The sequence below is a fragment of the Squalius cephalus genome, assembly GCF_949319135.1.
Source record: "Squalius cephalus genome assembly, chromosome: 25".
Classification (NCBI taxonomy): Eukaryota; Metazoa; Chordata; class Actinopteri; order Cypriniformes; family Leuciscidae; genus Squalius; species Squalius cephalus.
The window spans coordinates 19612945-19626009 of NC_137146.1; the positions used below are offsets into that span (position 1 = coordinate 19612945).

General features: G+C 40.2%; 1 protein-coding gene across 1 annotated transcript in view; it reads left to right on the plus strand.

Annotated features, from left to right (window-relative positions):
* LOC307153911 (ADP-ribosyl cyclase/cyclic ADP-ribose hydrolase 1) overlaps positions 1-13065 on the plus strand; it is a 479938-nt gene that overhangs the window by 217728 nt on the left and 249145 nt on the right. Inside the window, exons 3-4 of the mRNA XM_079863707.1 lie at positions 7006-7144; positions 7291-7373. Of these exons, the coding sequence (XP_079719833.1) occupies positions 7006-7144; positions 7291-7373 (222 nt within the window). The remainder of the gene's footprint in view (positions 1-7005; positions 7145-7290; positions 7374-13065) is intronic.

The window sequence follows — 13065 nt, forward strand, 5'->3', positions numbered from 1 at the left end:
TTAAATCGGAGTTATTACCAACCTAAACATGTAACAAGTACACAGTACTTTGTTGAGTTGATATTTAACAGTGGTGTTTTTTTCCCTTTTTCTCTGTAATTGCATACTAATCACCTTAAGTAATTACACACTAAAATACTATAATTTACCATATGCTTACCAGGTAAATACTTAGTAGTTAGTTTGTAGTTTCTCTGCATTTACATACTTGTTACCTGTGGTAATTACCAATAACCAACTATAACTTACCATATATTTACCAGGTAAATACCTAGTAATTAGTTTGTAGTTTCTCTGCATTTACATACTTGTTACCTGTGGTAATTACCAATAACCAACTATAACTTACCATATATTTACCAGGTAAATACCTAGTAATTAGGGGACTGTAAAAGGAAGGGTTACCTAGCAGACCAAGTCAGAACAGTCTGAAGGTCTGACCCGAGTTTGGAGTATGTAGCTTGAACGGTCTAGGGCGAGTTAGAGTTGAAAAATTTTGGGTCAGAAGAATAAGAAGAAGAAGACGAAGAATAATAATAAGTTTAAATACAATATCAGTAAGTTGGCTTTCTCAAGCCAACTTAATAATAAGTTTAAATAGGATTTCAGTAAGTTGGCTTTCCCAAGCCAACTTAATAAGTTTAAATAGGATTTCAGTAAGTTGGCTTTCTCAAGCCAACTTAACAAGATCACCTGAATTCCTTAGTCAGTAAACCCCACAGTTCAGCTGCTTTTCATCCTCCGTGAGGACATACGAACACACTGGCTCTTACTTGACCATCAGCTCACTATCTTCTTCCCCGACAGCAGCAAACAAAATCCAGATCTCACTCGATCTAGAAACACTCTGATAAGAGTCCAGCGAATCAGTGTCCTCTTCACACGGATAAGATAACCAACGTGCAGTCCATAGCATCTAAATGTCCGTGAGTCCAACGCATTACCATACTAATGTATCGTTCATCGCTATGACTGGCTTAGACTGGCTGGAGCCCACTTAATTTATGGTCCTAGATTGTTGATTTGGGGTCTGAGTGTTGAGTTTTGTGTGGAATTATGTTTGAACGAATCATCGCCACCTTGCTCAATATTCAATATTGCAAAGATGAATTTTGTTGATACTGATTTCATTTGATTGGTAATGTAAAGGGTGTTAAAATGTTTATTCAATAATTAATTGAAAACCGATACCTCCCTATTTTTTTTTTATGTGAACACCAATAGTTCAGAATCAGTTCACCGCCACGCCAGCAGATGGCGCTTGAGCGCTCCTGTGAAGCACACTATAGAGACTAGCTTTTTTCCGGGTGCGATCTCAGAAGTAAACTGACGCACCAAAGGAACGACACTCATTTTGTCTGTCTCTTTATTAATTCACAGTGTTTTCACAGATACACAGTGCTTCACTGCCTGTGTGTCCTTTGCTGCCAGTCCAGATATCCCCTAGGTCTGAGGCCGGTAACAGTAACAGCCCTATTGTGTCATATTTTTAGGGGCCAAGCACTGAAAGTGCGTAGGCACCTATTGAAATCGTTGGCGTTCTTCCGTATGGAAGTCTATGGCAGCCCATAGAAAAGTTATGAAATTTGGCACACTGATAGAGGACAGTCTGAACAGTCACCATAGCAAATTTGGAGCCTCTAACTCAATCCCTCTAATGCCACCAACTGTCCAAAGTTTCACTCATGTTTATGCTAATAACCTTTTAACCATAAGGGCTAGAAACAAAATTCCCACTAATTCCTCGGCTCAAGACGATTCGATTGCATCTTATGATGTCATTTTCCGTCATGTAAATCTTTCTGTCATTTTGATTTTTTTTTAAAACCTACTTTTTCTAACTCGTCGTAGTTGTTGCTCAGATTTTCACGAAAATTTAACCAGATCATCTTCAGACCATGCAGACAAAAATATATGGAATTCAAGTTGACCGTGCAAACTAATTTTACGTAGCGCTTGCAAAAACAGACGTAAGGCTGTATCTCCACAATGCTTTATCGTATTCAGACCAAACATGGTGACCTGAGGCTACATGCTGCGTTTCGGTGCAGCGCCACCTACTGGTCCGGATATACGAAAAATATATTTTTTTGGTTATAACTTCTGAACGGTTTATCCAAAAATCATAAAAGTGGTCTCGTTAGATTCAAGGCGCATGCCGAGGTGACTGATATCCAATTTTTCCATATCGGCCATTTTGGGCGTCGGCCATTTTGAATTTTGTACGAAAATGCTGTATTTTAAGAATGCATGAATGTATCGTTACAAAACTTGATATGGGTCGATGCTCTGAAACAGTATGAGAAGTTTCGGATCATGATTTACATGCTTATAACTTTGGATTTGGTTAACTTATGTTCACGGGAGTCGTGATCTCCTTACATTCCTGAATCCTTGCCGAGTCTAACAATACCAAACATTCTAGGTTCTGCCTTATGGTTTGCGCAATGTTGTAAATTAGCGCTTAAAAAACATTTGCCATTATCTTTGAAACCGTTTGACCGATCAAGATGAAACCACCGTAGGAAGTTTGAAATCATAGGTCGTTGGCTAAACACAGATGCCCAGATGTCAAAAGTTTGATAGTAAGTGGCAAAAAAAATCCAATCAAAGTCACCCATGGGTCATTTTTATGCTCTCATGCCTACATAGTAGGCCCCTTCTGTCTCAAAAGACAATGGCTGCGCTGCCTTTATCTTTTTCAATCAATCTTGTTGTAGGCAACATCTGGAGTGGCTCAGCAGTCCTATCCGTGCATGGCAGTCTCTGCCAAAATTTAAGCAGACAAAGCTGGATGGCGGGTTGGAATCATGGCTTTGTTTCCCCTCCTTCCTGCAACTTCTTTTGTCCTTCAACTGCTGGAGTCTCTTCACTTCTCCCCTTTGGATTCCATCACTTACTGTGGTTCTCCATGTGCTGCGATTTTCTTAAAACTGAACTTACTGAGGTCGACGAAGGCGATGAAGAGTGGCATCTGCTGTTCTCTGCATTTTTCTTGAAGCTGACGCACAGATAATATCATGTCCACTGTACCTCTTTTAGCCCTGAATCTGCATTGTGACTCTGGACAGATGCGGTCAGCAAGGACTTGCAGTCGTTTTAAGACGACTTTAGCAAACAACTTGCCCACTACGCTCAACAGTGAGATGCCCCGGTAGTTGTTGCAGTCTCTGCGGTCGCCTTTGTTCTTATAGAGTGTGATGATCTTCACATTTCGCATGTCATGAGGCACCATCCCTTCTCTCCAGAAGAGGCATAAGAGATCATGCAGGGATTCCAGCAAAGCTGGTGTACCGCACTTGATGATTTTCGGTGGTATACCTTCCTCACCTGGTGCCTTGCCACTGGCTAATTCGTTGATGGCTTTGCTGAGATCTTCCAAAGTTGGCTCAGTGTCCAGTTCATCCAGCACAGGCAGGTTTTCAATGCTATCGAGGGCTTCTTGGGTAACAGTGTTTTCTTTGGAGAAGAGTTCCAGGTAGTGCTCGGCCCAACAACACATTTGCTTGTCCCTGTCAGTGATGACATCTCCTGTCTTGGTCTTCCTTGTTGGTATGCCTGTTGCCTGCTTGATCTCCTCATACATTTTCCTGATGTTGCCAGTGTCTGAGGCTTCCTGGATGTTGTCTGAGAGTTGGAGCCAATAATCATTTGCGCAAATCTTGCTGTTCGTTGTGCTTCATTGCGAGCAGTTCTCAGTGCTTGCATGTTTTGCTGGCTGGGGTTGCACTTGTAGTTGATCAGTGCATCCCGTTTGGCTTCAATGACTGGTTTCAATTCCATAATGTTGGCCTCAAACCAGTCCGTTGCTCTTGTGCTCTTTCTTTCCATATGTTAAGAGTGCAGAGTCAAAGATGGTATTCCTGAGGAAATTCCATTGATATTCTGCATTCAGCCCTTTTCTTTTGGCCAGAGTCTCTTCAAGTCGCTTGATGAGTTCCTGGTTTTTGTCTGCATAGGCAGTTTTGCAGGTAATGATCTTTGGTTGACCTTTCTGTTTCGTGTGGTGAAGTTTCTTGGGCTTCAGTTTGACCTTGGAGGCTACAAGAGACTGGTCAGTATCACAGTCGGCGCTGTGGTATGCTCTGGTGTTTCAGATATTGTTCAGGGAATCTGACATGCATCATCAAGGGGCCCTCATGGTAAAATGTTGTCAAAAGAATTACGATCGGTGATTGACGCTCGCGATGGGACGCCAAAACGTTCGAAGTAGGCAGGGCCACTTTCACTAAAATGACTATAACTCTTGAAAGCATTGAGATATTTTCACCAAACTTGTTATACTCATGTTCGAGCTCATTCTGTGGTCACACAAAAAAATCGGAGGTGATTCACCCCTTGGTGGCGCTATAATACGAAAATGCATAAAACAGCTATAACTAAGCAACCGTTAGTCCGATTGACTTGAAAATTGGCATGCAGTGTCTTTGTCCAGGGTGCCATGTCTTTCTATGAGGACATTGGCGTATTTTGAAAAACATGGCCGCCATTAGCCAGTGAAGTTTGAGCACCTATTAGACAACGTTAACAGAGGCCTATCAAAACAAAACACGGTGGGCATGTTCGACTCATGGCCCTAGAGGTCTGTCAGAATTTTAAAAGAAATCGGCCACTAGATGGTGCTAACGAGTTTTATGGCTCTGTAATCACGTGTTTTTTCCCACATCCACACAATATGCATATCATTTGATAGATCTCCTCATACTGTACAACTTTGCTTCAAGAAACACTGTTGTCAATCAAATCATTTGTTAAATATTTTAGATTATTTGAAAACTCTACTTTTTCGAACTCCTCATAGGCTGTTTGTCCAATTTGCTCGAAACTTCACATGCATCATCTAGGGACCCTCATGTCAAAAAGTTGTCAAAAGAATTTCGATCGATGAAACCGTTTAGCAGATAGTTTTTTATATATTTTATATATCTCCTGATTTTGATGAAACATGCCTGGTTTCATGGATTTCTGATGCTCAGAGGGCTCACAGTAAATTCTAAACTATCAATCATTTCAACTGAAGATGAAGCCTTTAATACTACTGCTGTCCACAAGAGGGACAAGAAATCTTTTTAATCTAATAGTTATCATTATCCAGCATTGGCTGATAAACACGTTTAAAACCATTATTTTTTTCAAAGAATTAGTGTGCACTGGGACTATAGATTTATATAATTTGTGTATTCTCCATCATGGATATTTTATGGTTTCAGGCCTACATTTCGGTTCGGCCTAGCATAGTTGATGCATGAAGGTCTTAAATGCTTGAACCCCGTTAATTGCTGCTTGCAGCTATATTTATTGCATGGTTTTAGGGCCTTGCTAATAATGTTAACGCTTATTATCTTAATCTGCATCTAACAAATGTTGTAACCTGCTTTACTGACAGTGCATGCTACTTAGATTGCTGCTTTTATGCTTTTACCAAATTCTTTGTTGTTGCTGCCTGTGCGTATAACTATGCTGTTTTTCTGAACTAATTTTACTGAGCTTTAACACTTTCATATTGTTCCTCTGCTGCAGCTACTCTGTAGCGGACAAACACAGCTGTACTACTACAGTTGTACTTTTATAGTTGTCAATTGTTTATAAGGTATTATGCTTTCCCTAGGGTGCCATTATACAACTGGCCAAAAGGACTACAGAGGAAAACTAGCCCTTGGCTAATTCTGGTTAAAATGCACTGTCCTGACTGATAAATAAATAAATAAACCTTTATTATTTTAACCTTTATTTTAAAAGTTAAATGTGTATATAAAAATTACTACTAATAAAAACTAACAAAAAGCAATAAATTGCTAAATAATACTAAAACCAATTAAAAAAAATAACAGCAAAATAATGTTTTTTGCCCCCCATCAGTCTGTTATAATTCATAAATCAAAAAGTAAACATTTTGAAATAGACAAGAATGCAGTCAATAAAAAAATAAATAAAAAAGATTGTCTTATTTTTTTAATAAAGATCATATGGAACTGGTAATATATGATTAAATAAAGCTAATAAATTTTAGTTCAGTGTGTTGTATTTGTGTTTTCTTGATATAATAAAATACATCAGCAGGCAGGCCAGGTGCATAATGCAATGTGTCGTGACTTGTGTAATTTTTTTAACTCGATTTTCAATAGTATAAAAAGACAGGGATTTTGACCACGTAATCATTTGGTCAATTGTGGTGCGCACCGATAATGAAAAGTGACAGTGCCCGGCAGGCTGTAAACTGTAGTTTTCTTATTCCCAGCGAAATAACAATACACTAACCTGTCTTTAAGAACGTCTTGATCGACTGGGGTACGACAACTCTCCTGGCCTCCCTCTCCTTCTTTTCGTGGCGTTTCTGGTACCCTGATTTATGTTTTCTTATCCCTGACATTTTTCAGTCAGTCAGTCTCCTGCTCTGCCACCAAGTTTAGCGTTAACTTCAGGTAGCTGCCGCCTCAACTCTGATTGGTTCTGTTCACGAGCTGGAGTGGGACTTACAATTTTATTGGGTCCGTCTGATGTTTGTCAATGACTGAATAATTAATAAATACTTTAGATCAGACTAAACCATTTTTAGGGAGGTAAGAGAAGCAGATATTTGGAAAAAATCTTTAACCAAATTGCATGTTTTTGTGGTTTTCATTTAAACCTCAGGCATACAACTTATATACATATTAGAATTATTCATACAACTGGGGCCTATATAGCATAACTGCTGGATTTTGTGGGGCCCCATGGGCAGTTGGGGCATAACTGTCACCACCTTTCACCCCACTAGCGATGGCCCTGCTTTTGGGTGCACCATCAAAATAAACTGTTAGCAGATATTAGACAGGCAGTCTACTAATACTCTAATGACTGAGATTGCATGGTTGCAAAGTTACTTACAGCTAGTAAAATGACTAAAGTGGTATATTGAATTAAATAATTGCCCATATCAAAATATTTACAAAGACTGTGATTAATTGACATGATCTATCTTGGATTTGATTGCTTTGGTTTTAAGAAGCTTCGATCATTTTAAAGTTGCTCTTCTGGAGTAAGACGAGAGACCTCATGCACAGCTATGTAGCCATCACAGGACCCTTCTGGACATTAGAAGACACACTGGTGGGATTCATGTTCAACGATCTGATCTGGTGTGGACTGCAGGAGAGAGACAGAGGTACAATCAAAAGATGGTACAATTACTGCTTTTCTGATGTTAGATGGACAGAAAACAGATTATGCTGAACACATTTAATATTCCTGATCCTAGTTGTAAATAATTTATAGGCTACTAAAGTCCTTTTTCTCTGTGTCTGCCCTAAGGTTTTGACTATCAATCCTGTCCAGAATGGTCAACCTGTTTGAACCATCCTGTGTACTCACTATGGAAGCAAGCTTCTCAGAATGTAAGTTTTGTTCAATACATATTTGTTATGGATGGGCATTTAGGCAGGTAAGGAAACAGGCAGAGAATATGATCCACATGCAGTTAGGGTTTAATAATAATCTGAAATAAAAACTAGGAAACACGGAACGAGAGCATAAACAGCAAACATTTATTCAAACAAACATAAAAGTAAATCCAAGCAAAACTGATAAATCTAGACACAGGCAGGGAAGGCAAACAAAACTAACAACAAGCACACGCAACATCCATAAAAGGACAACACCAGACAAAAAACATGAGAAACACTGGGGTAGTCATACACAATGGGTGATTGGCAAGCAAGACACACCTGGGAACTAATCAACAAGAAAAACTATAAAGGACTACAAAACAGAAGACCACCACATCAGAGTAGACAGGACTGATAACCACACGGCAGATCAGGCGGAACTGGAGACCACCACTGCAGATCAGGTGGGGCTAGAAGCAACCACGACGGAGCAGAAACCCACCAAGGTGGAGCAGGCGGGACTGTAACAGAGAAGTTAGAAATGTCCACTGTGGCCATCACAGGGAACACACAGGGTTCAGAGAGGGTCTCCTTGGCCAATACAGTGCAAGCAGAGAGTTCATAGATGGCCTCCGTGGCAGTGTCAGGGTAGGCAGCGAGTTCAGGGACGACCTCTGTCGTTGTGTCAGGGCAGACAGGAATTTAAGGGACGACCTCTGTGATAGTGTCAGGGCAGACAGGAAATTCAGGGACGACCTCCGTGATCATGTCAAGGCAGACAGGAAGTTCAGGCACAACCTCCGTGGTTGTGTCTGGGCAGACAGAGAATTCAGGGACGAACTCCGTGGTCGTGTCAGGGCAGAGAGGAAGTTCAGGGATGACCTGTGTGTTCGTCTCAGAGAAGGTAGTTTAGGAATGACCTCTGTGGTTATGTCAGAGCAAAAAGAGAGTTCACCCCCTGGAGGTTTTGTAGCAAACACCACCACCTCGGGAGGACCTGGAGAAGCATGTGCCGCCCAAATACACAAGATAGCAACTGCCATTACAGGAAGTGCATCTGGCGGTGGAAGAACCTCTGAGACCCCCGGCCTCGGGACCACCAGGCTCGTATGTGCTGGGTCCCACACACTGGAAGCCAGTTTCAGATGCCTTGGGACTACCTTGGTAGCTTCCAGGGCAATGTTCAGACTAGGGTGACTGCTGGTGTGGTCAGTCTTTCTGTATAGATGGGCATTCAGACAGGCAAGGAAAAGTGCAGAAAAGGGGATCCACATGCAGTTAAATAATAATACAAAAGAGAAACTAGGAAACACGGAACGAGAGCATGAACAGCAAACAATCAGAATAAAAGTAAATCCAGGCAAAACTGATAAATCAGGCGAAGCGTGAATCAAAAATTTAAAAACACATGTAAAAAATATATTGCACAAACTGGAAAAAAAAGAATTCAGAATGATCAGAATAGCAAACAACATGGTCACGGATAAAAAAAAAAATCCGCTTTACATTTTCAGGGAAAACTGGTAAATTGTTGTTTTATCATTACACCAAAATGCTTCAGTATTTCCCCAGTTGAGTTTTGCTGATGATGCTCTCTCATACAAACCATACTGTAATTAATAATATCAATGTCTTTATTAGGGCCCAAGCCCTGAAAGGGTGAAGGCCCTATTGTTTCCGTTAGGATTATTAGGGCCCAAGCCTTGAAAGGGCGAAGGCCCTATTGTTTTCGGTAGGATTATTTATTATTAGGGCCCAAGCCCTGAAGGGGCGAAGGCCCTATTGTTTTCGTTTGGATTATTATTATTAGGGCCCAAGCCCTGAAAGGGCAAAGGCCCTATTGTTTTCGTTAGGATTATTTATTAGGGCCCAAGCCCTGAAAGGGCGAAGGCCCTATTGTTTTCGTAAGGATTATTTATTAGGGCCCAAGGCCTGAAAGGGCGAAGGCCCTATTGTTTTCCGTAGGATTATTTGTTATTAGGGCCCAAGCCCTGAAAGGGCGAAGGCCCTATTGTTTTCGGTAGGATTATTAGGGGTTCAAGCATGAAATGCTGAAACCCGATTGTAATTGTAAGGATTTGTAAAACGCATCGCGCAGGATAAACCGTAAGGCCTAGAGACTTGAAACCTGGCCAGATGGTAGGCCTCAATTTGGGGACAACCTATCAGAGTATGACCCCGATTGGCCCATAGGTGGCGCTACAGCAACCAAAAGTTCAAAACCGCTCATAACTCGCTCATTAGACCGTTTGTCCCAGGATCAAGTGTCTTATATCGTTGGAATCCTTGGCTCAAGGCGGACAAAATGGCTATCTCCGATTTGGATGTAGGCAGGGAAAATTTTCTGCTATGTCGAATTTTGTCCAAAACCTACTTTTGCAAACTAGTCCCTGGTTTTTCGCCCGATCGGAACCAAACCAGTCTAGGACAATTCTCTGGACTCTCTAGATCAATAATTATCACAAAAAAGTTGAACTTTGGCATTTGGGTGGCTGTAACAGGGTCATTTAGAAAAGGGGCGTGGCAAAATACACTCAAAAGCCTATAAATCCCAAAGGAAACCTCAGAACTTCACAAAAATTGAAGAGCATATGTGTCAGAACATGGTGAGGAAGCATGCAGAGTTTCATGGAGATCGGACCATAGGTGGCGCTATAACTGGCAAAAAGCCTTCATTCTTATTAGGGGTTCAAGCATGAAATGCTGAAACCCTATTGTAATTGTAAGGATTTGTAAAACGCATCGCGCAGGACAAACCGTAAGGCCTAGAGACTTGAAACCTGGCCAGATGGTAGGCCTCACTTTGGGGACAACCTATCAGAGTATGACCCCGATTGGACCATAGGTGGCGCTACAGCAACCAAAAGTTCAAAATCGCTCACAACTCTTAGACCGTTTGTCCCAGGATCAAGTGTCTTATATCGTTGGAATCCTTGGCTCGAGGCGGACAAAATGGCTATCTCCGATTTGGATGTAGGCAGGGAAAATGTTCTGCTATGTCGAATTTTGTCCAAAACCTACTTTTGCGAACTAGTCCCTGGTTTTTCGCCCGATCGGAACCAAACCAGTCTAGGACAATTCTCTGGACTCTCTAGATCAATAATTATCAAAAATTAAAGCTGCAAGCAGCATTTATCGGGGTTCAAGCAGTTAAGGCCTTTAAGGCATTTAAGCACAAAAGCATCAAAAGTTATTAAGATTTATTTAGCAAGCATGTAACCACTGACATAATAGATGGAAAAGACCATTTACAGCCAATACAGGCAGTTTACCATGGGAAATATATGGTTTTAAAGCTTTTTAACAGTTATAGTGCCACCTATGGTCTGATCTCCATAAAATTGAACCCATACACATGTGTACTGAGTTTGGTGAAGATATCTCATTTACTTCTTGAGTTATAGCCATTTTACTAAAATAGGCCCCTCCCACAACAATTTACCACATTCTAGTATTATTTACTATGATTCTAGCATGATTTACGTAGTTTACCATGATTTTATCTTAGTTTACCTTGATTTACCATATTGTAGCATGATTTACCATGATATACTACATTCTAGTATGATTTGCCATTGTTTACTGTGATTCTAGCATGGTTTACCATCGTTTATCATGATTTATCATAGTTTACCATGATTTACCCTGTTCTAGCATGATTTACCATGATATACCACATTCTAACATGATTTACCATAGTTTATCATGATTTATCATGGTTTACCATGATTTACCCTGTTCTAGCATAGTTTACCATGATTTACCATGTTCTAGCATGATTTACATTGATATACCACGTTCTAGAATGATTTACTATGATTTACCATGTTTCTAGTGTGATTTAAAAGTCTAAATATGAATGTGAGCACATGTGAAAAGCACATGTGAAAAGACTTCATTAATAAGAAGAATGGCCAGCAGAGGGCAGTAGAAGACCACTTATTGGCTCACTTTCACTTTAAACTTCATGATTTTCACCAGTTTTCTGCACTAAAGCAAACCATTTTTTCATGTTAAGTCAATAATGCATGCTTACACACACACACACATTTTTTTTTTATGTTTTGGGATATGTTATTGAGAAAATATATTTATTGGTCTATAGGAATTCCTTTGTGATCTAATAATATAAAAAAGAAAAGAAAAAAAAAAGAAAAAAGATTGCTTTTTAAAACATTTGTTTGTTTCCCAATACTGAAAACTAATGAAAAGGTCATGCGTAATCCTGCTGCTCCCTCTAGTGGACAGTGGTATTACAGCTTCCATCTTACAGTTGAAGTGATTGAATGAATTAATGAATGGGAATTTGGTTTTTCACTTATATCTCGGGAACCAGAAGGCGAAAAATTCTGAAACTCAGAGCATAGATAGTGCTTGAGGAGCCCTGTTGAATGAGACCATCAAGGTGTTTTTGGGCGATTGGGTCCGGGAGTTATGGCCGTTCAAATGCAAATATTTTGGGGCTTTTATCTCTGGAATGCCCAGGGCAAATTACACCACATTTGAATCGAAGCTAGCCAAGGACGGGCCCTTTCCAACGAGCTCTCACACAAGGTTCGGGGTGGTCTGGATCGGGAGTTACGGCCGTTCAAAATCGGGGGTCCCGCGGACTAGCGATCCGCGGGGGGGGGGGGGGCGCGCTCCCGAGGCCCGCGACGACACGTATCGATCAAGAGCCTGGAGAGGACCTTACCATCAAAATTTGAGCGCTCAACGACTTTCCGTTTTCGAGTTATGAATGAATTTGTATTTGGGGGCGTGGCTTAAATGCCGTTTTACTTTCTGTTTGTGACTCAGCTGTCATAGTAATATTCCAATAGATCAATTTTGACAAAATGTGATTGTAAATGTTAAAATAATGATATTATAAAGTCTAAATATGAATTATATAATAATATTAGGGAGTAGTATGATGAAATGACAGCAGGGGGCAGTAAAATACCACTTGGCTTAATATGCCATGTTATATCATTTTCACCTTTTTAACTGTTCTAGAGGCAAATTTTGTCCGATCTGTCTGAAATTTTTCATGCTTATTAAGAGTCATATCAAGTTCTGACTTGTTTTTAAGAAGATCTGAAGGCTTTCGGGGACATTGGTCAAGGCTACATTTTGATGTGACCCTATTATAGCCATCCAAATGAAGAAGTTAAACTTTTTCTGATAATTATTGATCTAGAGAGTCCAGAGAATTTTACTGCACTGGCTTTGAACATTATTATATGAAAATGATATGATCATAGATGGAAAAGACCATTCAAAGCCAATACAGGCAATTTACCATAGGAAACATATGGTTTTAAAGCATTTTAACAGTTATAACGCCACCTTTGGTCCGATGTCCATAAAATTTTCCATGCTTCTTTAACATGTTATGACACATATGCTCATCGATTTTTGCGAAGTTCTGAGTTTTCGTTTAGGATTTATAGGCTTTTGAGTGCATTTTGCCACGCCCACCCTGCTGAAAAAAACAATAGAAACCATTACAGAATTGCTAATGGTTTTAATGGTTATAAAGAGAACTGTATTGGTTTTAATGGAAACTGTAATGGTCCTAGTGGGTCTCTATTGGTAATTTACTTTCTTCTATTGGTGGCATGTTTTGTCTATTTGTCTGTATTGGTTTTAATGGAAACTGTAATGGTCCTAGTGGGTCTCTATTGGTGATTTGCTTTCTTCTATTGGTGGCATGTTTTTT